General features: G+C 41.6%; 1 protein-coding gene across 1 annotated transcript in view; it reads left to right on the top strand.

Annotated features, from left to right (window-relative positions):
- AGA (aspartylglucosaminidase) overlaps positions 1-27,662 on the top strand; it is a 293,146-nt gene that overhangs the window by 132,833 nt on the left and 132,651 nt on the right. The window contains exon 12 of the mRNA XM_044062526.1: positions 22,566-22,673. Within this exon, the coding sequence (XP_043918461.1) occupies positions 22,566-22,673 (108 nt within the window). The remainder of the gene's footprint in view (positions 1-22,565; positions 22,674-27,662) is intronic.

Here is a 27,662-nt window from a genome sequence, read left to right as displayed (position 1 = left end):
CAGTGTTGCTGTTCCTCCCCCTGTTGCCATGGCTCCATGGTTGTCTGGTCCAACTGTGCTGCCATTTATCCTGGTGGTGTCAACAGCTTAGCTGCCTCAGGCACACAATTCCTTGGATCAGAGGAGCACTGAGTCTGGTCATCTGGCTTTGGTTTCAGCTTTCAGAATTGTCTAGAGGACCATGTCCCATTCAGAGATGGGAGCTTCAGCAGCTTCTTTGGATCCATTTTATCTCTTCCCTTGTATGTGCCTGTAGCTCTTCAGATTGGGTCTCTATGCTGACCTTATTTCAGGGCCCCCTAATCTGTTCTGCTTCTCCTCCTGCTTCTCCACCCAGGGAGGTGAATCGAAAGAGTAAAGGCAACAGGAAACACTTTCATTCCCCTGAGGAATCCCTCATAGAAGACTCTGACCTCAGTGAAGGTGAGGGCTCTCCCAAATCTCTCCATGAAGATGCCTTCTTTGGTGATTTACCTGACTTTTTAAAACAGCATGGGAGTGACCCACTGAAGCCCCTTCCCCAAACAAATGTGTTTCTGGAGGCCTTCTGCATTGGCCATCTATGTCCTGGGCAGTCCCCCATCCTGGTGCCCTTGCGGACCTGGTGTCTCAGAGGGCTTCGAGAGAACCCAGTATGGTAAAACCAATCCCAAATCCCCACCAAACCCAATCAGTTTGATCCCTCTCAAAGACAGATCCACCAGAGCAAGGGTCCAGCAATGGATGCCATCTTGATTGCAGAAACCAAGAAAAGAGTGAAGCCTCTGACATTGGATCCTATGAGAATGAGCATGTACTCTTTAGCCACCTTTACTTTGTGTGCTAAACTATCATGCCCATTTGACAGAACTTCAACAGGGTCTTACTACTGAAGTGTCAAAGGCAGTTGAGACTCTGCATTCTCCAGATGCTCAGAAGACCTTGAAGGCTCAGTTGTCTATTATGCCGTCCAGATTTACCATCTCCATGTGACTGTTGTCCAGTGCTGCCAGTGGAACATTCCAAGCATCTGGCTCAGTTGTCACCATGCATCGCCATGCCTGGATGCCCTTACGCAATTTTGTGGACTACTTCATTAATTTGTTAATACTCCGTTTGTCGGTTCTTCTCTGTTTGGTCCAGTTCTAGTGGAGTTCACTTCTCTACCACTAAGAGGTCATTTTCTGTGATCCAGAAGGGTGGAAAGAGTCCATCTTTTTCTCTCTCTCTCTCTCTCTCTCTCTCTCTCTCTGTTTTTGCAAAATGCAGCAACCAAACCAGCAAGGATTTGGCGTCTGTTTAAAATTCTTTTTAGTACCAAAGAAAAACAAGGACCTTGGACCCATTTTGGATCTCAGCAAGTTGGACTGATTTGTCAAAATGGACCTAATTCTGGATGGTCAGTGCAATTCATCCTACCTGTCCTGAGGAAGGATAACAAGATGTGCTCAGTAGATCTCAAGGATGCCTACCATCACATAAAATAGTCAATTATTTCATGAGGTATCTGCACTCTCTGTTGTGAGCCAATCATTATCTGTTATGAGCTCTGCTCTTTGGTCTCAAGCTCCCCATATGTTTGCCAAAAGCTTGGCAGTATAGGCAGCTTGGCTCAGGCTGCAAGATTTCCAGGTACTCCCCTACATGGATGAATGGTGCCTGACTGCTTCCACGAGAGTGTCACTGATGAAGTACTGAGATTCTTTGCTCCCTCATAGGTGTCTACTAGGCTAATGGCCCTGGAGCCTTTACAAGCCTAGCCCATAGAAGTGCCCTGGCATTGTGCCGCATGACATTAGTTCCCAGTGCCTCTATCAAGTAGAGCCACTGGAGTGATCCCCGGGTGGGGTGAACTTTCTATTACCCATCCACTCATCAAGATTTCTCTTCAAGAGGGTCAGTCAGGTGCTCTGCTTGACATGTATGGGAAGTCTGTTCCAGAGCATGGGCAGTCTCTGGGTGAGGAACCTGTCCCTCCAGCATGTTTTCTTGATTGTGGTAATAAGGTTGAGGTCTCTGGAGCATGGTGCGGAGGGATTGGGATTTCTTTAGCTGTAGCATTTCTAACAGAGCTGGGTCAGACATGGCTTTGTAAGTCCAGCAGAGATGGCCTCCAAGTAGGTGATATGAGACAGAGAATAGCTGGAGTCTTTTGAGTCTGTTCATGTAGGACATGTGTTTAATGCCTAGGATGCTCTTCGTGAGGTACTTCTCTGGCCTCTCCAGCTGTTGCAGGTGTCTAGTGAGGTACATGCCAAATGGGGCATTATACTTATCTAATGAGGGAAGAGTAGAGAGAGACTATGACCTCTTTCTTCCTGGATGCAAAACCCTTGGTAATGTGATGTGCCACATAGGACTTTCTGGCCACAGTGGCAATGTGGTGGTCGAAGGAGAAGTTGCTGTCAACCTGCGTCCCCAGATCTCTTGTAATGCCTGCAGTGCTCAGTGGGCTCCCATCGATGTGTTAATTAGTGGGAACTGAGTTTTTACCAAAGGGGATGACTATGCATTTTTTGTATTAAGCTTAAGGCCATGGTTTCAACACCAGTCATTGGTATCAGTGAGGCCTTTCTGTAAGATGTCTGCATCACTTGGGGAGTTAATAATGGCTCCCAGCTTGCAGTCATCTGCGAACTTGGTCAGCCAGAGTCACTATGTGTTGGCCTGGACTTCTGAGAAGTAGATACCGATCTGTGTCTGTCCTTGGACATAGCAGTGAATTACGAGAAGCACAGCCTGGAACTGGTTCAGGTACTGGAATTTATTGGTTGCCATTTGGATAGTCATTCAGACAACCAAACATCCATTTTCAAGACTAAATTCTCTTCCCTTTCAGGGTTTTCACATTTTTCAAGTTCACAAGCAGTCAGTGGCCCCAGATGTTCATCATATTGATAACTGCTGCAGTAGCCTTAGCTATATGGGTTATATCCTGCCAAGGATATAACAGCTAGACAGCTTCCAAAGCTTCAGGGCACCTTCTGTAGAACAGTGTGTGTGCTGTGTCTTTAAAAAGCATTTCAAGGACTGAACGTGCATATATAAATAGCGAGCACATGCTATATTCCGTGCCATTTTGAGAGTGCAGCCAGAGAGTGAAACATGCATGAGTGTAATAGCTAGTTTGTTTATAAGTCTACTTAAGTTAAAGTATTAAGCCTCAATCCTGATGTTTTTGTACATAATAAAGCTGCTTGAACAGAACCCACAAAATCTCATCTATTGTGTCTTGACTAGATGAGCGACATGGAATCAGAAGAGGGATTCCAGAAACTGATATTCAGAGCTATGATGTGCAGAGATAACAGTGAAGGTAAACTAAGAGAAACTAGCATGAAAAGAAGCCAGGAAAGTAACAAAGGTAACGAAAAATTGCACAAACAGTTTATTTCATAAAAAGATGAAACGGAGCATTGCAAGGGAACAAACCGCATTATTAAACATGCGAAAAGACTCAAAAGGTTTATTGATTAAGCAAAATGTTTAAGATTAAGTTATTTGATAAAACGATTGTGAGAAAATCTCATAAAGGGTCAGAAATTACCTGGGAGTTGCAAAACGAGTATGTTTAAAGCAAAACAGGCAAATTTAAAGTAAAACGGGTACAAGAAAAGTACAATGGGCATGAAAAGAGATTAAGTGAGCAGAAAGAATATAATAAGGGCAAAAAAGGGCACATTAAGCATAAATAAAGCAAGGTTGACTGCATGTTTTTGGGCAAAGTGCTGTGTTTTGGCATAAATTACTATTTCACATTAACTAAAGCCCTGAATACCATAAATAAAGTTACTTAAAGTATCTCAGTGTGTAAAAGTGCTTACAGTGTGTGCTTATTACTGTGCATTTATTCCAAAGAGTCTGTTAGTCTGCAAAGTGCAACTATTTTGTAAAGTACAGCCATTTTTAAAAGTTTCTTGTGCTGGGTATGTCTGTTTACAAAATGACGCAATTACAGTGTGTGTCTTGTACTGTAAAGAGTTACTTAGTGGAGTACCATCATTTTGAGGAAGTTTCAGTGTGCTGTATAATGTTTATTTGCAAGGTGCAATTACTTCAAAATGTTTATTACTCGGAGCTTCTCCTGCCCAGTTCATTCGCACAGTGCAGTTATTTGAAATGTTTCTTACACTGATAAGGGGTGATTTCTTACAGTATGGTGATTTCAAGAGTCTTGCAGTGCCCAAGAGACTCGTTTCACAAAGCTCACTTATTCAGAGGCTTATTGTACTATTGGACATAGTTACAAGTGCTGGCATGGATTTCTGGTATATGTATACGTGTGTGTGTTCATGCATATTTGCAAAACCTGTCACTGGCATGTGTTAATATGGCAGACATTTTGAAAGCCCTCACTACTTGCATTTGATCAGAATATTGCCGAGAACTGGAGAATATTTGAGCAAGAGTATGATAATTTTATGCAAGCAGCTTATTCAGACAAAGATGCATGCACTAGGGAATTCATTTTGCTAAACCTAGCTGGTTCAGAGGCCATAGAAAGAAAGCTTTTATTTGTGCATGCACCAGCAGTATATGGAGGAGAAGGTGAGAATTGTCATTGTTGTACAGGCTGAATCAAGGGAAGACTCCGTGTTTGAAGTGAAAATTCAGAGAGATGTGTAGCCCCCAGACAACTATTACATTAGAGAGGCATTTGTTTTACATAAGAGATCAGAAACCAGGGGAAGCATTTACAGCTTATATAAATGACCTGAGAAACGAAGCTAAAACATGTCGGTTTTGTGACTTAAAAGATGAGTTGATAAAGGACAGGCTTGCCTGTGGTATTAATAGTGCTGCAGTGAGAACATTTTTGCTTTGTGACAGTGATTTAACATTGAGCAAATCTATAGAGATGTGTCAAATCAATGAAGTTACAGAAAGGCACATAAGTATGCTTGCAAGTGATGAGTATGGTTTCAACAAGTTCTAGACTAAATGTAGTTAGCATGCAACATGTGGCAAACAGAAACAGGCCAAAGCACATGGCAGCCACAGTCCCTGCTTGTTTGCCAGGGAAACCACGTAGTTTTCCAGCAAGTTCTAAGAAAGGTGCATGCTCAATGCAGTACAAATGTGAGTCATCAAAAGACAAGTCCTATCTTATTGTCAGCTGTCGTAATTGTGGAGCCAATCATGAGTCAGAGAGAGACATGCTTAGCATTTAGTCACCAATGCCACAAGTGTAAAAAAAAATGAAATCATTTTCAAAAGTTTTGCAAATAAAGTAAACCTCACACAGTTATAAAGAAAGGTCACTCATGAAAACAAACTGATCAAGTAGAATTACAGCGGTCTACTTTTTAGTAGATGGTGCATCAGTAGTTGGTGAAAAGGTTGATGTAGTGAATTTAACAAGAAATGAAGTGTTTTGTACTGTCCAGATCAATGGTATATCCACCGAGCTCAAGGTAGACACTGGTTCAAAGTTTAATGTTATGTCAACAGATACTTTTGCTACATTGAAAGTCCGTGAACAACTCAATGTGTCCAGTTGTACGAAACGTGTTGCTTATAGAGGTGAAGAAATTCAAACCGAAGGCTCAGTAGTACTTTCATGTTATTTGGCCATGAACAATTACAACTTGTTGTTTTATGTGGTTCAAAGACCCATGCAATCCTTATTGGGTCTCGGAGACAGTTTGAGAATGAATCTGCTGTCTTTTACCAAAGAAGTTCATCAGATAAGTACATATCCTAGTTCCAGTTTCACCAAAGCCATTTTCTCAGAATATGCTGAAATTTTCAATGACAAATTGGGCAAACTTCAGTTGTGGATTCTATGAAGATAGACCCAGAGGTCAGTCCACTGGTCAGACCTGCAGGAAAAGTTCCAATAGTCATGCAAGATAGCCAAAGCTCAGTTGGATAAAATGGTGTAGCAAGGTGTAATTTGTCCAATTACAGACCCAACTGAATTGGTGCTTTCCATGGTAGCAGCTCACAAAAAAGGATCAGACGAAATTAGAATATGTATTGACCCAAAAGATTTGAACAAAGCATTGGAGACTGCATCATCCAAAGCATAGAGTCGAAGAGGTCGCAGCCCTAATACCGAAAGTCACTGTTTTTTCTGTCTTAGATGCAAAGAGTTTATTTTAGCAAGTGATGCTTGATCGCATATCCTCATTACTGACTACTTTCAGTCCTCTGTTTGGCAGATATAGATTCCTAAGGATGCCATTTGTAATAAATTCTGCAATTGAAGTCTTTCATCGTGCAATGGAACAACTTTTTTAAGGATATCCCTCTGTCATAATAGTAGATGATTTATTGGTCGGAGGCAATGGTGAAACAGAGCATGACAGAAACTTTAAGAGAGTTCTAGACAAAGCAAGTAAAGTGAACTTAAAGCTTAATCCTTTGAAGTGCAAATTCAGACTACCTAAAGTTACATATGTAGGCCATTTATTTACTAGTACTGGCTTGCAATCAAACCTATCTAATCAAGCAGCTATTCTCAAGATGCCAGCACCAGATAATGTTCAAGCTTTGCAACATTTTCTTGGTATGGTCAATTATTTGGGCAAGTTTATTCTAGACTTTAGAGAGATGACATGCAAAAATGTTACATGGTCTTGGTTAGATCAGCACCAGAAAGTATTTGATGACCTTAAGAGGAAAATTGCCACTCCACCTACATTAAGATACTATGATGTTAATAAACCAGTAACCCTTTCTTATGATGCTACAAAATTTGGTCTTGGTGCAGTCTGTCTTCAAGAAGGCAGACCAGTAGCCTATGCATCAAGAAGTCTTACCAAACTGAAACGCCTTATGCACAAATTGAAATAACTTTTGGCAATAGTGTTTGCGTGTTCCAAGTTTCATGATTATATCTATGGTCGAGCTATTCAGATTGAAACTGATCACCAACCTTTAGTTACTATTTTAAAGAAGGCTATGCATTTCGCTCCATCAAGATTACAAAGAATGATGCTCAAATTGCAAAAGTACAACTTCAAAATGGTCTATACAAAAGGCAAACTTCTTTATCTAGCTGATACCTTATCCAGATCACTCGGAAATACAACGGAACAGCTTCATGAAGAGAATTTTAACTTTGACATCATGAAAGTGCGTAATTTTTCTGCCACAAGACTTTATGAGCTGAGAGATCCTACAAAAACCGATCCAATTTTGCAAAAGCTCAACCACTACATTAATGCTGGATGGCCGTCAAAGCATTCTTGTGTACCACCTGAAGTGCAAACTTATTTTCCTTGCAGAGATGAGATGTTGATGGAAGATGGCATTATTTTTAAAGGCCCTGAAATTGTTGTTCCTATTTCCTTACAGCATGAATATATCCAGATTTTGCTTCGTGGTCACCCAGCTTCTGAATCTACCAAAAGAAGGGCAAGAGGATTACTATTTTGGCCTTCTCTAGCAAAAGACATTGATGAAGTACTTTAATCTTGTTGAGTGTGTAATTGTACTAAACCGCATCTGCAAAAATAACCACTTCAGCTAAGTCCAGTTCTTGAGCTACCTTGGTCAACAGTAGCCACTGATGTATTTGAGTGGAATAATCAGCATTAGTTGGTATTGGTAGACTCTTATTCAAACTTATTTGAGATCGATTTACTATCTAACCTAACATCCACTGCTTTATTACTAAGTTGAAACATCATTTCTCAGTCCATGGTAGTCCACACAAAGTTATTTCTGACACTGGTACTCAGTTTACTAGTCAGTTGTTTCAGAAATTTGCAAGAGAATGGGACTTTGTGGATATTCCCGACTACTAGTAACATGTACAGTCAAATGGTCTAGCTGAACGTGCAGTGCAGAGTGCACAGTAATTACTTGAGAGGTCGGTGTGACAATACCGATGTTTATTTGAATTTACTTAGTCTCAGAAACATACCCCATGAAGATAAACTTGGCTCGCCTGCTCAGAGACCAGAACAACAGTGCCCATCAGTTCCAGTTTGTTGAGGCCTAAAGCTAGGAACCACAAGGCAATTGGATTTCTTCATCCATTGAAAGGAGGAGAGATGGTGAGGATACAAAAGGCGAAAGGTTTCAACAAGATTGGTTAAGTTATAGGTATATCTACCGAGCTGAAATCCTACCTTGTAGAATCTGTGGGTGTGACGTACAGGAAAAATAGCAGACATCTCCTTCCTGTATTAGAATTGATATCGCAGCATTGTTCCTGTGATACATACTCTAGATCTCAGAGCAACCTAGACAATGTTCCTGTTCCAGAATGTGTCTTAACTTCTACTTCCATTTCTAATGATGTTCCTGATGTCCGAAAAGTTGAACACTCTGCAGAGACAGTCCCAGTTGCTAAATCTGATCCTAGTTTCTATGTCGCATGGTTTGGTCTTATTTCCAGACCTAGTGTGAAATGCACAACGACCTGAACTTAACTGTATATATGTATATTTAGTTCTGTATAATTGCATGACCAAGAATTATTTATATTGATTGCATGTCAATTATTGTTTTCAACATTGCATGACTTATTTCTCAGAGGGAGTATGTAGAACAGGGTGTGTGTGCTGTGTCTTTAAGAAGCGTTTCAAGGACTGAACATGCATATATAAATGAGCACGTGCTAGCTTCAGTGCCATTTTGAGAGTGCAGCCAGTGAGCATATACAAGTGTAACAACAAGTTTATTTATAGGTTTACCTAAGTTAAAGTATTAAGCCTCAATCCTGATGTGTTTCTACTTAATAAAGCTGCTTGAACAGAACCCATGAATTATCGTCTACTGTGTCCTGACTAGACGAGCGACACCTTCCTTGCACCCAAACTGTCAGGCAACTTGAGCTGAGCAAACTAAAACACGAGCCTGTCAGACTTTTATTGTCACCAAAGAGGACATTCCTCTGAGGCCTTCAGGGATAAACTGTTGGCTGGTACTTTCCTTTGCTGGGCAGATAAGTTCCCTTAGGAGAAAATAAGCTCTTCCATTCTCTTAATTTTGTTGTTTTATTTAAGAAGGGATTATTATGTTTTAATGGATTGTTTTGAGACCGTCATACATTTAAACGGAGCACTCATTATTGTCTGTCAGTTTAAAAGTGATGTAAAGTAACTGAAAGCATTTTGTTCTGTTGGGAAATTGTATATTTTACTTTTGTGGGGCTGGCATAGTGTGGTAAAATGTGCTTTTCTGTCAAAAAAGTTACTTTTGTGGACCAGTACTGTTTACTGGCAATAGCTGCTCATCTTCCCCGGGAGAGAGGCACCATTTTCTAATGACCATGGGACAGACTACAGGTCCCACAGTCGATCCGTCTTCCAGCCACAGAAAGAAAAAAATCAAGCAAATAGACTTTGGCACTATAGGAGGTGAGCTGCTTTCATCAGCCGCAGGTTGCTGTGGCCATTTGTTGTACTTCAGACCACTGATCTTTTATCCCAGATCTCTGGTGTAGCACCTACAGCTACTGTAGACATGAGGTTAGCCATGTCCTCTATGACTGGTGGGGTCCTCTCAGTGGGCAAGGGAGAGACACTGTTGGTGGTCTTGGGAGAGGGAAAAGGGAAGGTTTCACTTTCTGATTCAGAATGCTGTACCCAGTACTGGGGAATCTGCCCCCATTTTTCCAGTCACAAAGAAACAGAAAACCAAGCATGTATCTACTCCCCCTTATTTCTTTGGATAGTAGTAGTTTATTGGATCTGTCTTAGGATTTCAATTGGGCTATTGATTCTTCTTGTAAAGTAGTTTCTGGTGAAAGAAAGAGGGAGACCTCTTTTCCTGAAGAGATTCAAGATTCTGACTCTGAAGAGGAAGATGCAGAGACAAATATTTTGCCCTTAGATTTCTGACTGAGACTCTGAGGATAGCAGATATGTTAGTTTGTTCTGACAAATTGTGAAAGTATGAGGAATGTTTTATCTGCAGATGTTCTTCATGTTTCACTGTTGCAGTCATTACATTTGGGTTATCTGCTTGCAGTAGCCCTCAGTCGGCCTGATTATCAAAGTCTTGGGTCCTGCGTCGGTTGCTGTCTCATCTTCCATGACGTCTGGTAGTGAGGGGTATAAAGCATGCAGCCCATGCCATTACGTCAGTCTTTCTTGCCGTGCGGTGCCCGAAGCAGAAGCAGTTCACAAGTGCCATTCGGCCGACTCCTGAAATTTTCGTTTTCGAGTTTCAGATCCGAAGTCTTCAACTAAGCTAAGTACCCCATTGGGGATCCTTTTCCTTGCTCTAAACCAATGTCAGTAAAAGTTAACAATTGTATTTCTTGTGGAAAGCAAATGCCTCATAAAGATTTTCATTCGTACTGCATTCCTTGCTTAGGCCCAGACCACGACGTACCTCGCTGTCGGTTTTGTGTCTTATTCAAATGTCGTACTATTTGTCGTCGGTTCATTTACACATCTAAATATTTTGGTACTCTGTTCAATTATCCAGAAATGGCTTCGGTAAGCCACCCGACTACCGACATTCCAAAAAAACACAAAGATAAAGACAGACAGACCACATAGGTCCAAAGCTGCCAACGACGCTTCTCCTAAGCTAGTCACCAGTTCGCTGGTACTCAGTGAGGTGCTTTTGCAGCCCCTGATACCCGCTACTTCAGATTCGCAGGCCTCTACTGAGACCCATTCGGAGTCTGGTATGCCGCGAGATGCTTCGACTGTGGAACCTGTGGATGTCTCTACCTTGGATGGGTCCGGAGCTGCTGTGCAGGCACCGGCTTCTGAGGGTGTATTCAGGCCTACTGACTTGCATATTAAACTAACGCCATCTTCTTCTTCAAGGCTTAAAACTCTATCCATGCCTAGAAAACAGACGTCCAGACCGCATGGTCAGGCCCCTATGCCTAAAAAACAAATAAGAATGGCTGAAGACCTTATTACAGGGGAAGCCACCCTTCCCCAACTAAGAGACCTAGGACTGATTTTCATTCTGATTCTTCTGATCAGGATTCTGAAATTTCTGTTTTCTCTGATGACCAGGATTTGCCCTTATCTGCCTATGAAGATTCTGATGCAGTGGACTCCATTCTCTCTGCTTCCCCTCCAGAGGATTTCTCTTTTGGTGAAACCTTGCATACTCTTGGAGAGGATTTCCAGGATTACTCTGACTCCAAAAAGAGGCTTAGGGAATTCTTACTCCTGCCTCAACACAGGTCTTTGGCTATCCCTCCTGTACTGGATATTGTAGATGACGCCTTCTCGGAATCTTGCCTGGCCCCTGACTCTCTCTACCTCCTGCTCCCAGAAAACCTGATAGGTATTACAGGCTCTCACAAGTTCCTCTTTAAAAATCTTACTGTGGATCCTGAGACCATTTCACAGGGACCCAAGGGCATTAAGGCTACTACTGCCAAAAATCCTACCCCCTCTGATAGAGATTCCAGGGCACTAGATAGATGGGGTAAGAAGGTATACACTTCTGCAACTTTGGCCATTGGGGCCTTAAACTGCCAGTTTCATATGTTAAAGTATCAGCAACATATTATTGGATTGCTTAAACAGAAAATTATGTTGATTCCTGACTGTGCTGAAAATAAAGATTTACAGGATTTAATGCATTCTACTGAACAAGTTGGAAAACATACTTTGCAATGTGGTTTTGATTCATTAGAGGCATCTTGCAGGGCTGCTGTCACTGGGTCTGTACTTAGAAGGCATGCTTGGCTTAAGGAGCAATCTTTGCCAGATCATGTTAAAGCTAAATTACTGGATGCTCCCTTAAACCAAGACCACCTGTTTGGCAACAAAGCAGAAGAAGTACTTAGAAAGATGGAGGAAAAAGCTAAATCTATTTCCTGCAAATACAGCCTCACAGATTTAGTAGGCATTGGCCCTCTAAGAATTGGTCCTTTCCTGCCTCTTCCAGGCCTTCTCAGTCCAAATCCAGAACCAGCAGAACACCCAGGCTTCAGTCTCAAGGTACTCACAGGCCTAAGCAGTGGGGGCCTCCACTTCCAAAGCAGGGAGTAGTAAGACTCCCCCTATGGTAAACTGTCTCAGTGACTTACCCTTAAACCTTCCAAGCCCTGCTCAACTGACTGCTCCTTTAGGGAGAACGATTGCCCTGTATGCAAAAAATTGGGAACTCGTTACCCAGGACAAATGGGTTTTAAATATAGTTTCCCAAGGATACAGATTCCACTTCCACGCCTTACCAACCCCAAATGGTTGGCCAGACCTACCCCCATATCAGTGTGCAGAGGGTCAAAAGCAAGTTCTCTCTCTTTTGAGCATCAGGGATATTCAACCTGTCCCAGAAGAAGAATGGGGGCAAGGTTTCTACTCAAGACTTTTCCTGGTACCCAGAAAAGACAATTCCTGGCGTCCTATCCTGGACCTGTCTATCCTAAACACATTTTTAGTAATCCCAAAATTGAAGATGCTAACTCTTCATCGTCTGCTTCCCATGCTAGGCAAAGATGCCTGGTTAGCAACACTGGATTTAAAGGAAGGCCTACCTGCACATCCCAATAAGGGAATCTTGCAGAAGATACCTGTGCTTCAGAGCAGGCAACATGCACTATCAATTCTCTGCACTGCCCTTTGTGAATACTCTGGGCACAGTAGATAAGCCAAAGTGCATAGCTCCAGTCATTGCATTTTGCAGGCAAAGAAATATTCAAATATACCCATACCTGGACGATTGTCTAATTCAGGTAGAAAGCCAGGACATACTATTAAATCATCTGGCATTTGTAAAGAAATTGCTAATGTCTTTGGGGTACTCCATAAACGAAAAGAAATCACAGCTTGTACCCTGCCAACAAATTGTATTCCTGGGAGCAAGGTTGAATACAACTTCCCAGATGGCCTACCTCACGCCAGAGAAACAAGTTCATTTGACAGTCTACTTCAAACTACTGACCACAAAGACCCAGTTATCTGCAAGGGAAATACTGCAAGCCATGGGGTTCATGGCCTCTTGCATTTTACTAATTCCATATGCAAGACTGCATATGAGGAAACTACAGTGGTATCTAAAAAGCCTATGGTGTCAACATTCTCAGGATCTAGAATCAATGATTCCTATCATACCTTGTCTACAGACAGAGTTCCTTAGGTGGGCAGAGGCCTGCCACCAAAACAAGGGACTGCCATTCACTCTACCCCCTGCCACCCAAACCCTAACAACAGATGCATCAGACTATGCATGGGGGGCTCACTTGGTAGGGCATTGCATTCAGGGCAAATGGAACCCAAATCAAATGAACCTGCATATCAATCAAAAGGAAATGTTAGCTGTACAGAATGCTCTGACAACCTTCAAGGACCGCATTCTTCCAGGACAATTATTGGTAAAGATGGACAACACCACTGTTATGTGGTACATAAACAAGCAGGGGGAACCCACTCATAACCCTCTGCAGATTAGCCATGGCTGTGTGGAACACAGCCTTGAGCTACCAAGTGCATCTACAGGCTCAGTTTTTGCCAGGAAAGCTAAATACACTGGCAGACGACCTAAGCAGAAATCTCATGGACCCACACGAGTGGAAACTGGACCCAAAGATATTCAACATGTTGAGAAACAAATGGGGGGAGCCCAGAGATAGACCTGTTTGCCTCCCTCCAGTACTACCAGTTAGACCAGTTAGACAAATTCTGCACAAAGACTCCCCACAAGCAAGCTTGGAAAGTGGATGCCCTGTTCTTCACCTGGAAAAACCTATCGGTTTATGCCTTTCCTCCTTTGCCTCTCCTCTCCAAGGTACTACTAAAGATCAAACAGGACAAACCAAGGACAATACTGATTGCACCAGACTGGCCACACCAACACTGGTACCCCTTCTTGTGCAGTGTGTCACTGCTGGCACCATGGCACATGCCTCAGACCCCTGCCCTGCTGTCGGCCAGATTCTGCACCCACAGCTTCAACCCCTGAACCTGGCAACCTGGCTAATTACCTAATCTCTCCGTTACCATCCCTCAGTAAGTAAGTGATGGATGTCATTTTGGAGGCAAGGAGGCCTAGTACTAGAAAATCCTATGCTGAAAAATGGAAAAGATTCTGTTCCTGGAGCCAAACCCAAGGAATGGGCACAGCTGCACCCAATTTACCCCATATTCTTCAATACTTAACTGAGATGCTTCACAAGGGCCTTTCCTTTTCCTCCATCAAAATTCATGCCTCAGCGATTTCAGCTCATTACAATACAGAACCACCCCTCTTCTCTCATTCACTGCTGAAGCAATTTCGTCTCACATTCGCTGCTGAAGCAATTCCTCACAGGGGCCAAAAACTTAAGACCACTCAGGAGAGCCCCTACTCCAGCCTGGGACCTTACCTTTGTATTGGAAAATCTCACTCTACCTCTCTTTGAGCCAGCTGCAAATGCAGAGTTGAAATTCCTTTTTGGAAAACAGCCTTCCTTCTAGCCATCACTTCAGCAAGAAGGGTGTCTGAATTACAGGCCCTCATGGCAGTGAAGTCTTTCATCATCTTTCATGCTGACAGAGTGTCCCTCAGGAGCCAATCCCTCCTTCATGCCCAAGGTGGTATCCAGTGTGGCCCTTAATCAGTCCATTCATTTGCCAGCCTTCTTTTTTAATCCACAGAACAAAGGGGAATGAATACTGCACTACTTGGACGTGCACAGACAACTTAGATTTTACTTGGACAGGACTAAGCCTCTCAGGAAATCTGAACAGCTGCTGGTTGCATTTGCTGCAGGGGGAGAGGGGAAGGCCATTTCAAAGCAAACCATTTGTAATTGAGTAAGCCATTGCATTAATTTCTGCTATAAGCACCATGGAAAACCTACCCCACATGGGATAAGACCACATTCAACCAGGGCTGCATCTACCTCTACAGACTTTCTCAGAGGTGTCCCTACCAGGGACATCCTAGAAGCTGTTACCTGGAGTTCTGTACATACCTTCACCAAGCATTACCACTTGCCAGTTTTTTCTAAATCCAGAGCTGGCTTTGCCACTGCAGTCTTGCAGGGCCTTATAGCTGGTCCTAATGCTATCTAATTACCTCCTCCCATCCTTAGCTTTGGGAATCTACCCAAATGTGATGACTGCAACAGTGAAACACGAAGAACATAGTACAGTTGTGTACACTTACCATAAATGTAGATGTTCGACTGTATTCACTGTTGCAGTCCTGGTTACCCTCCAGCCCCCTGACTTCTATTAACTATACCTCTATTCTTGCTTACTATGCTTAAAGCTTTTAGGTGTGTTTGCTTTTTTTGGAGGTGTAACCTGGTATATAATTGCTTCCCATTATGGGAGCACCTGACATCTGGGGCAAGAAAAACTGATGTAATGGCATTGGCTGCATGCTTTATACCCCTGACTACCAGACATCATGGAAGACAAGACCGCAACTGATGCAGGACCCAAGACTTTGATAATCAGGCCGACTGAGGGCTACTGCAAGCAGATAACCCAAATGTGATAACTGCAACAGTGAATACACTCAAACATCTACATTTATGGTAAGTGTACACAACTGTACTTTTCTTCTTGTGAGGAAAAAATCTGCTTTGAATAACTCAGTTTCTTCTGTTGCACAGGTCACTACTCACGTGTGTGTGTGTGTGTGTGTGTGTGTGTGTGTGTGTGTGTGTGTGTGTGTGTGTGTGTGTGTACACCTTTTCAAGACTTATGACCAGTGGTGACGTTTTGAGTAGGCTTGCATTGATGCATTCTCAGAGCCTTCTAGATTATGTTAAAAAGGAGATTTTAAATTCTCCCTTTGATAGAGAGTTAGTGCATGGCCGTCTGCTGCTGAAGTGAACAAAGTGTGATAAAGGCTTAAGCTGATCCAATGATCTCTTAAGATTTTTCAGCCTTCCTTTTCCAATAGAGTTTCTATCTCTTTGTCCAGTTGTGGCAAAAACAGAATAAATAGTCTCAACAAAATACAAGTAAATAGATGTTTAAAAAGAAATTGCAAATGGGTTCCAAAAAGAAGTGTCAAACCTCCCATACCAAAGGATAGTCCAACAAGTTTGAATAAATACTCAAGAGTCTTTGAACCCACTTGCTAAGCTGGCCCCCTTTTTTCCCCAGAAAATTTGAATCTTCATTTTTCTCTTTGGCAACAGGTAGTCTCAAACAAATGGGTTCTGAAAATCATTCATTGAGGTTACAGATAGCAGTGGGAGAAAATTCCTCCTTTCCAGGGGTTCATTCCTCATCCTCCACATCAGACTCATTTGTTTCAGCAGTTCTTCATCACATGCCTTCCCAGGAGTAAATGAACCATTCCCTTCTCCCCAGATGGGGAAGGGTTTTTATTCAAGGATATCCCTAGTGCTAAAGAAAGAAAATACTTGGTGCCCATTTCTGGATCTCTTTCCTAAAACTGTTTTTGATAGTGTCCATATTAAAAAGTATGTCCTTTCACAACCTGTTATCTCTTCTTCCTCTTTCAAGTTTCTCAGCAACACTGAATTTAAAATATGCTTGTCATCACATCCCTGTTCATCCAAACTGCAGATGTTTCTTAAGGTTTTGTGCGTCTGAATCGTGTTATCAGTTCTCTGCCATACCCTTTAGACTGTCCACCACACAGTGTCTAGCTCCAGTTATAGCTCGTTGCAGTCTGCAGGGTATCCACATTTTATCTTTGCATATTCTTTTTCAAAGTATCAGATTTCACTATATCTTGGGTGAGAGATCTTTCACAACATTGGATTCAAAGAGAACATTCAAAAGTCTTTCTTGATTCCTTTACACATGATTGTGTTCCTGGGATGTCAACTGGTTCAAAGAGTGTTTCTTCCACAGGAAAAAGATTTTTATCTGGATCTGTGTCTGTTTTCCACTCAATTTGGTTGTTGCAAGGGAATACCTCAGGATTTGGGGTCTCTTGGCATCAATTATTCTTACGATATCCCTGGCAAGACTCCATTTGAGAAAGATGCAGAGGTATCTATAATCTCTAGTACCAGCATCACCCTTTATCTTTTCAAATTCCAGTGCTGGGATTTGTCAGAAGAGAAATCTTTTGGTGCAGACAACAGTTATCCTTAAATCCAAGTCACCCTTTCTCCCAATCTAATCCTTAAATCCAAGTCACCCTTTCTCCCAATCTACTCCAAACCAGTCACCACAGATACTTTATAATTTGCTTGGGGAGTAATTTCAGGAGGGATAAAAGTGCAAGGTGTGGGACACCACGGACAGATGCAAACACATAAATATCAAAGAGATGCCCTGATCAAGGCACTCAACTCTCTGAGCCATCGTTTGGCCACGGGATGTATTCAAGCGTTTATAGACGATATCACAATCGTGTGCTGCATCAACAAGCAAGGGGGAACCAGGCTGTACCCCTTTTGCAGACTAGCCATGTTAACTTGGGGATATAGCTTCACAGCACAATATTACTGTACAGGCATCCTACTTTCTGGCTAAGCAAAATTGTGTGACAGATGAGCTGAGCTGGACCAGGACAGACCCTCACAAATGGAAACTATATTGGAGGTCTTGCAATATTTGCTCTATCTGTAGGTAGTTCAAGTAAACCTCCTTGCCACCTCTATGAATGATCAACTGGCAAGATTCTGTTCCAGCACTCCATGCAAGAAGGCCTGAAAAAAACAGATGCCTTTTGTTTCTTTGGAAAAGAATGTTCCTGTATGCTTTTCAGCCATTTCCACTAATATCCAGGGTACTCCTGCAGATTCAAAAGGAATCCCCCAAGATGATTGTGGTTACTCCCTTCTGGCCCAGACAACCATGGCTCGCCTTTCTTTTGGAAGACTGAATCTGCTCACACAAGAACAGGTATTTGATGCACCCCAACATCAGTCCACCTCAGTTGAATTCCTGGATGTTAAGGTCTTAATTCCTTTTAGGTACCTGTTTACTGAAGTACTAATGTTGGCAAGAAAGCCTGCTACTCTAATGTCTTATGTTAGTAAATGGAAAAGTTTTCCTAGTTGGTGCCAACAGCGTAACCATTACCATTCAAGATTAGCTGTTCTGTGGTTCTATAATATTTTTGTGAGTTACTATCCTATGACCTTCTTGTCTTTCAGTGCAGTATCGTGTCAAAATGTTCTTGAAAGATATTTCATAAGAGGCCTCAAAGAAAAATGGTGGCCCTTCCTTGGGATCTTAATTTTGTGTTAAAGAAGCTATCACTTGCTTGATTTGTACCAATTATTGGTATCCAAGTTTACTTTAAGCCAAATTATCCATTTCCCCATTCTCTTTCCTGAACCTAAAACTGAGGGAGAAAGGATCCGTCATGCCTTGGACATCCACAGACAACTCCAGCACTATCTTGATAGAACTAAATCTTTCAGATTTTTGGATAAATTGTTCATTTCTTGTGAAGGTAAAAAGGGGCAGTCTTTGTCAAAACAGTTGTATTTTCAAATGGTTGTTTAAGGTCCTTACCTTTTGTTATACTCATTATAACAAAAGTATTCCAGACAAGGTCAAGGCCCACTCTACAAGGCCTTGGCTTCATCAGTGGCTTTTTGGAAAGGGTCATATTCTAGAAGCTACTTCTGAGTCCTATGTTGTGGATCCTCCTGTTGAGGAACCTCTGTGAGCTCTCCAGCTGCTACATGTGCTTTGTGAGGTACATGCCAAAAGGAGCATTGTACTCAATAATGGGGTCTTATAAGGGAAGAATACAGGGATGTTATGACCTCCTTGTCCCTGAATGAGGTACATTTCCTAATGAGGTGGGCCATTTAGAAAACGTTCCATACAACGGAGGCAATATGGTGGTCAAAAATCAGTTTGCTATCAACCTGGGTGCTCAAGTCCCTCACAACTGATTGCATGCTTAGGACCTTGTTATTAATGTGATAATTTATGGGGATGTCACTCTTCCCCAAAGGGGATGGTGATGCATTTTTTGGAATTCAGTTTGAGGTCATGTTTCTGGCACCAGTCATTTGTTTGGGTGAGACTGTCTTGGAGGATGTCCACTTCACTAGGGGAACTGATGACAACACCCAGCTTGCAGTCCTCTGCAAACTTGGTCAGCCATAGCCCACTGATTTTTGCCTGCACCTCAGAAAAGTGTATCCCAAACAACAGAGGCCCCAAGACCAGTTCCTGGGGTATACTGTTCTTTACAGGTGTACTGCTTGTGGTGGCTTCCCCTATTTTGACTAGGCAGGTTCTATCAGTGAGCCAGTTTGCTACCCATCTAGTAACATACAGATTGATGCCTAGTTGAGAGAGTGGTATTAAACCCGAGTGGGAAATATTATCGAAGGCTTTAGCTAGGTCAAGGGAAACAGTGTGCACCATCTGCCCCTTGTCCATGGCTTTGGTGACTGTCTCAAAGAAGTCAACCAAATTTAACAGGCATGACCTCCCCTTGATGAAACCAAACTGTGTGGAATTGACTGTTTGGAGGTTGCCAGTATCCTCATTAGTGAGGTCTGTGATAATCCTTTCCATGGCCTTGCAGATCAGACTAGTTAGGCTGACGGGTCTGTATTTTCCTGGATCAGCAGATGCTCCACCTTGTGCAAAGGGATGACAGTGACTATCCTCCACTAGGCTGGGATGAAGCCGGTGCTCAGACTTTGGTTGAATGGGGTGCCTAATGGTGTTGCAAGTTCCTGCCTGAGTTCATGTAGGATGCAGCCCGGGATGTTATCCGGTCCCATGGAGGCTGTATTTTTTGCCTTTGAGATGGCAGTGATGACTTGCTCCCTAGAGATAAGGGAAGGAGAGCAGGTGGCTGGAGATGTCCTGATTTACTGATGGGGGGGGGGGGGGGCAGAGGGGTGATGTTTTCGCTGAATCTGTCTGCCAGCAGGTTGGCTAGATCTACTGCATTTGTGTATGTAGTGTCCTTGACCTCCAGTTCTGAGCAGTTGAGTGCTTCTTTTGAGATTGTGGACATGTGTAGAGGGCCTTATGATTGTCTTTAATAGATGTGGACAGTTTGGACTCGAAGTTTGCTTTGGAGGCTTTCACTAGTGGGCTTATTATTTGCTTGTTCAGGATAAGGAGAGATTGCTTCCAATTAGGCACCTGCTCCTTCTTGGTCCTGGACAGCAATTTGTTCCTTTTTATTTTAGAGTTTATTTATTGCAGGTGTTCACCAGACACGTTTACTCTTCCTTGAGGAGGAGGATTTTGTCTTGCCGGGTATTCCTGATGCCATACAACTATATAAATTCTCGTATAGTACTTTGGTGTAGATTTGGACATTTCTGCCAGTTCCTATGGAAGGGGAGGGGGCTGTGAAACTGTGCATCCCTTCCCTCAGGAGGTTGTAATTGACTTTGGAGAAGTTTTTATGTTTGACCGTAGGAAGTGGGGGGAAGGTTGGGGGAGATGGTGAATTCAAAAGTGACCACTTTGTGGTTGGATCTTATCAGGGAGGATGGCACTGTAGGGATGCTCCAGTGGTTACTCATGTTGGTTAATACAAAGTCCCAGATATTATCACCTGTTGTGGGAGTGTTGACCAGATGGTCCAAGGCATTTGCATTGATGAAATCAAGGAATCTCTGGACATTTTGTGTTTTGGCTTGAGTAGTTGTTCCATTCTGTGGTTGGATAGTTAGTCACCCAGGATCAGAGTAGAGGGTTGACTCTTGATAGATCCCAAGAGGTCCAGATAGGTGGAGTGGGCATCTTGAGTCAAAGTTGGGGGCCTGTAGCTAGCTATGATTTGAATAGTGGGCTTGTTAATGGTTAACTACACCTGGAGTGTCTCCTGTGTGTCATACTGTTTGACCAGCGTGGAGGTGTGTATGTCTTTATTATATATTGAAATTGAACCTCTTTTTGCTTTGCTGCCCATGGTTTAAGGTCTGAATGTATTATGGGATGAAAAACCTTGTATGGCTGGGGTGCTCTATGTAGCTCTGAACCAGGTTTCTGTGACTGCACAAATGTCAGTATCTTCCAGGGTTAAGAATGTTTGCAGTGAGTGCAGTTTAGCAGCATGATCTTTAATTTGCATTTTGATGAAATTTTCATGTTGGCAGTTAACCTCAATGCATTGCCTAAAAAAGGCACTATGGGGGAGGCAAGAGCCTTTGCCAGAAGCCTGAATCCCAAGGGAGACAGATGCAGGCCATCTCTGGCAAAGCATTGTGGTCTGTCGATCATGTCTTCCCAGGCTGTCAGGTACGGGATCCCCTTGGAATGACATCAGAAACTAAGCCAGTTGTTAAAGTCAGTCATTTTCTGTTTGTATTGAGGCATCATTTTGGGTGACGGCAGAGTGCTGCTTAAGGCTAGGGACATACCTACCTAGGACACATTCAGTGAGCTTGATCATATCACTCTTCATGTAGTCTAGGGAGGTACGTCTCAACTCATTCATACCAAATGGACTATTACAGAGTCATAGCAGTACCGGTTATTGAGAGGCTTAACTGCGTGTGTGATTTGACGGAGTCTGGCACCTGACAAACAACTAACAGTGACTTTCTTCTTATCCAGCCTGGTGAGGGGCACATCTGTGTGTTTCACAATGGAGTCTCCTATGACTAGTATGTTGGGTTTGTGGTTAGGCCTTAGTGGCTGAGATACAGGTTTGTGGACTATGTGTGGTGTGGTGGGCTGTGGAGTGCTCGTATGTTTTTGCCTCGGCGGTCTCTTTTGTTTGGGTATGTTTGAGCTTTCTGAAGAATAATGGTTTCTCATTTTCTCCGTTACCAGTTTACTTGCATTATTATTCATTTGATAATTAATACTGCCTTTTGGACCCACAAGCAACATCGCAAATAATGTTAATGTTTTATTTATTCTACTTTCAGTGTTACATCTTTATATGTCTAGTTAAAATATTTAACCATGTTAATTTTTGAAGAATGCCATTTTTTATATTTTTTTGTGTTTGTACTATTTTGTATGCAGTTAACTGTTTTTTGCAGTAATAGAAAATCAGATTGAAGTATGTCAAATGATTGAATGGAACCCCGAATGTAAGCTTGGATAGCCAAGCCTTGATATGTAATATCTGCAAGACTTTCATCCTGTATGTCAGTCACACCCTTGGAACAATATATTTGAGAAGCATAATTATTTGTTGTCCTTGCACTTCTGTTTCTTTGTCTATGTAGTTTTAAGATGTCTAAAATGCACTGCAGTTTGCTTAAGTATAAATGCAGAATGTGTGAGAGTGTTTCCTTGAAGTGAAGTTGACTTTCTGCCATGAAACTAGTCTGTGTAGACTTTTTTGTGGATGTTGTGTTGTGGCATATCACACCTTTGTGTATTGATCAATTGAGAAGCTTGACTGATCCAGTAGACCAGTTTTAACTGCCACTAAACTATAAAGCAGATGTGTAAATTTTGCATAAGTCTGTAACTATGATGATTGTATGTAAATGCAGCCAAGAAGTTGTTAGATGCTCCTATGTCTTGCTTAACTGTTACCTTTGTGTGCAGTGATTTTGAATCTTGTCATACATTGTGAGGCAAGATACACACCTTTCTATGAATGAAATGCAAATATGTGCCTACTACACTTAATTATTTTTTTCAATTAATAAAAAGTTTTGAGGACCTTAAAATTTCATGTTATGTAGTATATAAATATGATTAGGAAAATTAGCAATTTGGACTACAAACTGTTAACTGTATATTGAAAAAAGTAGATGTGGTGCCATGACAACATGTGGTTTACTTTAATAGGTAAGGTAAGTGCTTGAGTACTTTTATCCTTTCTTGCAGACGTGTAGGTGATTCTCCTATAGTAGGAGCTGGAGCCTATGCCGACAGCACGGCAGGAGGAGCAGCAGCCACTGGAGATGGAGACATCATCATGAGATTTTTACCCAGGTGTGTCCATCTTGGTAGTAGGTGTATGTCTGTCTAAATGTATTTTGTTATAACTGAGTCATGTTGGAAGAATTCTGTAGTAAATGTTCATGTACGGTATGCATTTTTATTAAATCATATGCCCAAGTATCTCCAAATGCCTGTGTCTATAAATGTAGAATATTAATTCGTTTAATCATACATATATTTCAAGCACATGCATTAATGCCCTTCTAGCCTTCCAATATACTAAAACAGTTGTTCCCATAAGTGTCTAGGCTGTTCTTAAAATATCTAAACTAGTACTTGCTTTAATGTAACTTGTTAGTCTTTTCCATGCATCAGCTGCTCTCAGAGAACCAATTAGTACCCTTCTCGTTGCTATAGAATCTTCTGCATAGGTTGTCTGATGATTTTCTTCTAATTTTTGATAACCCCAAACATTCAGAGGTAGTTGTCTCTAAATGTCCGATATACTGAATTAGATCTCCTCTTAAATATCTGTAAGAAACGCTGTACAAGTTCAGATATTTTAGTCTTTCATAATAACTTAATTTTTCATGTCCATGGATGCCCTTGGTATATTTTCACTGTTCCCTTTTCCAGTTTACTCATGTTTGTTTTCTTATAAGTTTTCCATATTGTTATTCCATACTCAGGTTTGGGCCTAATGTAACTAACAAACAGTGACTTCATCATTTCTGATTTCCTGGACTTTTTTTGCAACCTAGAGTTCTATAACTATCATTAACCAATTGGTTGATATGATTAGAAAAACGCAAAACTGGATCTACCCATGTACCCATGTTCTTAAATGATTCCAGAGTTTCAATCACTGGGTGCTGTATTAAATATTCACCTTTCAGTCAATGTCTCCCAAATCTCATATGCTTTTTTAATGCATTTATCAGCATAGTATTCTCCTGTGCCCAAATGGTCAATTTAGGCAAGTTCTTTTGCAGACCTGCCTTATCTGTAACTCATGTAATCAGTTTACCCAATTTTAGCTCGTCTGCATATAGACTATAGAACACCTCAGATGAAAAATACAATCTAAACAAGTAAGGGCCTTGGACAGAGCCCTGTGGGACACCCTGACTGTAACCAATAATTTCACCTGTTCAGTTGCTGTATGATACTTACCATGTTCTGTATTTGCAAGCCAGCTGTCCATCTTATCAAGAGAACATTGGTACCAAGTTCTTCTAATTTAATGATCACTGTTTTGTGCATCTCAAATGCTGAAGTTAAATATATATAAATTACATCACAGCACAATTTTTCATTCATAGCAGTTATAGGACATCATGCTACAGGTGGTAATAGATCTATTTTCAACATATGCATGCTAATCCCAACCTATCCAATTCTGAGAGTAACTTCTCCTTCTCTGATATTTTTCCACAACATGAAAGTAGACCTAAGGGTCTATATGACTCTGGGTTTGTCCTGTTCCCTTTTCTGTTAAAGACAGGTTTAATAAGCCTGTCTCTCCAAACTTGAGGAATCTCCCCATATGTGTATGACCTAGTAAATAATAGATGTAATGGTTCTGTAAGCTCTTGCTGAAGTGTTCTCATGTCATTATTAATTCCATCTCCTCACTGTGCTTTGTTTGGATCCAGTTTACATGGTTCTTTTTCAGTATAATCTAATTTGTTTCCAGTATCTGAGGTTACCTGGATGTCACTAGGACAACTTATCACCCATTTTTGGAGCCAAACTGTTTTGCATAAGATTTTGTAAATGTATTTATAATCTGGCCACGGTGATGCAACGGTTAACATGGTCACCTCACAGCAAGAGTTCTTTGGTTCGATTCTCGGCTAAAGCGCCTTCTGTGTAGTGTCTGCATGCCCTCCCTGCAGTCAAGTCAGCTTTAAAGACATGCAGGTAGGTGTGTGTGTGTGTGTGTGTGTGTGTGTGTGTGTGTGTGTGTGTGTGTGTGTGTGTGTGTGTGTGTGCGCGCCTTCTGTGAAGGTTGGGCTCTGGGCTGGCAACTCGACACCATAAAAACACCACTGCCAATCAATAGTGGACCGGTGATCCACTGTGGCGACCCCTAACTGGGAAAAGCCAAATGACATTCCTTTTTTTTTATTGTGTCTGAAAAGTTTTAGAATCTACACGGTTTATCATTTTGTATATGTTTGCACCTTCCACATTTTATGTATATATAAAATGGTTTCCTATTATGCTCGGTCTTTATAAATATTTTCAATTTTTCTTGATCTTGTCTCACACTATGCTTAATTTTTTGTCCAGCTTGTTTCCGTTATCAAGGTTGTAGTTCAACCTCTTTTGCACTTCCTAAATTTTTTGTCTCTTCCCTGAATAATCAGGTATCTTGCTCATTTGGAAATATATCCTCTTGACATTGTATCCCTAGATCTTGATAATTATTTATTTATTTATTTTTGCACTCAAATTATTTGTCTCTCAAAACTCTCAACATTCCATCTGCAGTTTTTCCAATAAATGCAGCAGTTAAATTAGTTTTACATAGTGACTGTTTGGCTCCCATATAATCTGTATATTGTATGCATTGATTTAGATTTCAGTTTGGCAGAATTGTCTACCAACAAACTAACCTCTATAACCCCATGATCATTGCACATCAGTGGTGGTAAAACCTGGATCTGATGTTGTCTTTCTGTCCATTCCTCTACATATGGATCTCTGATCTGACAACGGATCAGCCGCTTCAAAGCTTTGGATCTGGTGATCAAACCCTTCCCCTACCTATAATTCTCCTGTGCCACAGGAGCTACCCCAGATCTTGTTTGCCACTCTTAAGCAGCTGGCAGGTTTTCTGGTGCTCCAGGTTTTGACTTTATCGTCTGATTTGTTTTCAAATAAGATTGCCTTCTTATCTTTGATATATAGATGACTAGAGTTTTATATAGAGATATCTATATATTTCTGTGGGTCTGCTTCTGTTTCCCGAATTCCCACTTAATCTAACTACAAAACAATGACACAGCGTTGCCGAAAATTTAGTTTAACGTACACTAGGATCACTGTAATTTAACTCCTGGAAATTAACCACTTGACCAGCATGGTGAAATTTGCCCTTTTCTCCACTATAGTATGACCTCAGAGTTGGTGTATATAGTTAGGGAGTGTGGGAGTGCAGCCCTCCACATGGGGGAGTGTGGGGCAGAGCCCCCCACTTGGGTGGATTTGATTTCCTTCGCTTTCTTTTTAAAGCATTGGTAGTCATGTGGCTAGTTTCCCAGGGTTAAATTACAGTGATCTGGGTGTTCTTTAAAGAAAATTTCAGCAACGTCATCTTGTCATTTTATTCAAGTGGGATTTCTGTAAATAGAAGTAGATCTTTATCTTTGCCTGTCTATCTGTATATTTTATAATGTGTGTATGTGTATGTGTGTGTGTGGGTGTGTAGATATATATATATATATATATATATATATATATATATATATATATATATATATATATACACACACACACTTTCTTCTCAGCTTATCTTCTGTCTTCTTCCCCTATATATGCATGCATACATACACGCACGCACATACATATATACACGTGTGTGTATGTGTATATGTATGTATGTATATATATATATGTTCTATACGTATAGCCTTTTTGATATTTTCGTAATATCTTTATAGTGTCCAAATACTGTTAGTGTATAGTGAGTACTGATTTGTTTTTCTGGACTTTCTGGTTAAATTTTAGCAGTTAAGTACTATAGTGCTTTCTCTTTTGTGATGGTTGTTGTCAATATTAGGACTTAACCTTGTCCATTTTTTTTCTAGTTATAAGAAAAGGCACATTTTTTTTCATTTGGTCTTAGAAACCTTCATGTTTCAAAAAATGTGTTGGTTGTGCACACAATTTGACTAATTCAGATGCATACAACAAGTGTGTGTATTGCCTGGGTCTGGCACACCTCAACATATCATGTGCTGTTTGTGAGGCCTTTGGGACAGGAGCTTTGGTGAAGAGGAAAAACAAACTTATCCTCCGTGGTCTGATTCCACCTACATTGAATTGCAAGGTTTCTTCTCCTTCTTTACCCTTTTCTGTAAGAGTAGGGCCTTTTTTCCCTTCTGCTGTTTTTATTTTTCTTTCTGCTTAGTTGCTGGAGAAACAGAGGAAGTCTTCAAGAGGACATTATCTGTATCCAGTATGAGCCTCCGTACTCGCTCCAAAAGGGGCTAAACCCTCTGATCCAATAGTGGTAGGTCCAGTAATTAACTCCTCCTCAGTTCTTCCCCAAACCGGTGACTCCAAGACTTAGGTGTCACATCTTCAGGAATGGGTCCACCATTCCAGGCCCCCTTCTTCAGCATCTTCAAGGTCAGTAAGATCTTCTAGGAATCTCACCAAAGTAGATGTGGACAGAATAATGTGGTGCTGCTTATGGATTCAGATCCAGTTGACGGTACTGACAACTTCGACCACTATTAGATCCAGTAGAGATTTCTTCCTAGAACACAGTCGCTGGATCCTACTTTAGCCCTGTGATGGTCTATCTTGGAGCCAAGGCTCCATGTGTCATAGACTGTGGTCAATTCTCTATCGAGTTTGACTCTGACTCCTGGAGCTGTAATGCCTGTGTCAACTCTGAGGTTAAGTTCAGATCAGAGGTCTTCTGATACATTCCTTCCTCTAGGAGACTCTGTGCTTGACAGATGTTCATCGTGTTTCACTGTTGCATTCCTAACTAATGGGTTATCTGGCTCCTGGTAGACCTCGGTTGGCCAGAATACCAAAGGTAAGTAAAAATTACATTGGTTACCATCGGTTGTAAAGGACGTCAGGGTGTCCGATACAAAAGGAGGCAGCCGACGTCACTTCCTCATTCTTCCTTGCCGCGGAGCCCGAAGCAGAACCTTTTCATGCACAAGTGCCGGTCGGCAGTTTATCTTTGTTGGTTTCCGACTACAAGAGTTGAAGTCTACTACAGCTAAGTAACCCCGTTGGGGATCCTCTTTTCTTGCCTTAACGAATGTCAGAAAAAGTTAATAATTGCCTTAC

Source organism: Protopterus annectens, chromosome 2.part1, assembly GCF_019279795.1.
Source record: "Protopterus annectens isolate FY-2018-M chromosome 2.part1, PAN1.0, whole genome shotgun sequence".
NCBI classification, from domain to species: domain Eukaryota; kingdom Metazoa; phylum Chordata; order Ceratodontiformes; family Protopteridae; genus Protopterus; species Protopterus annectens.
This window is presented reverse-complemented; position numbering and strand designations above follow the sequence as displayed.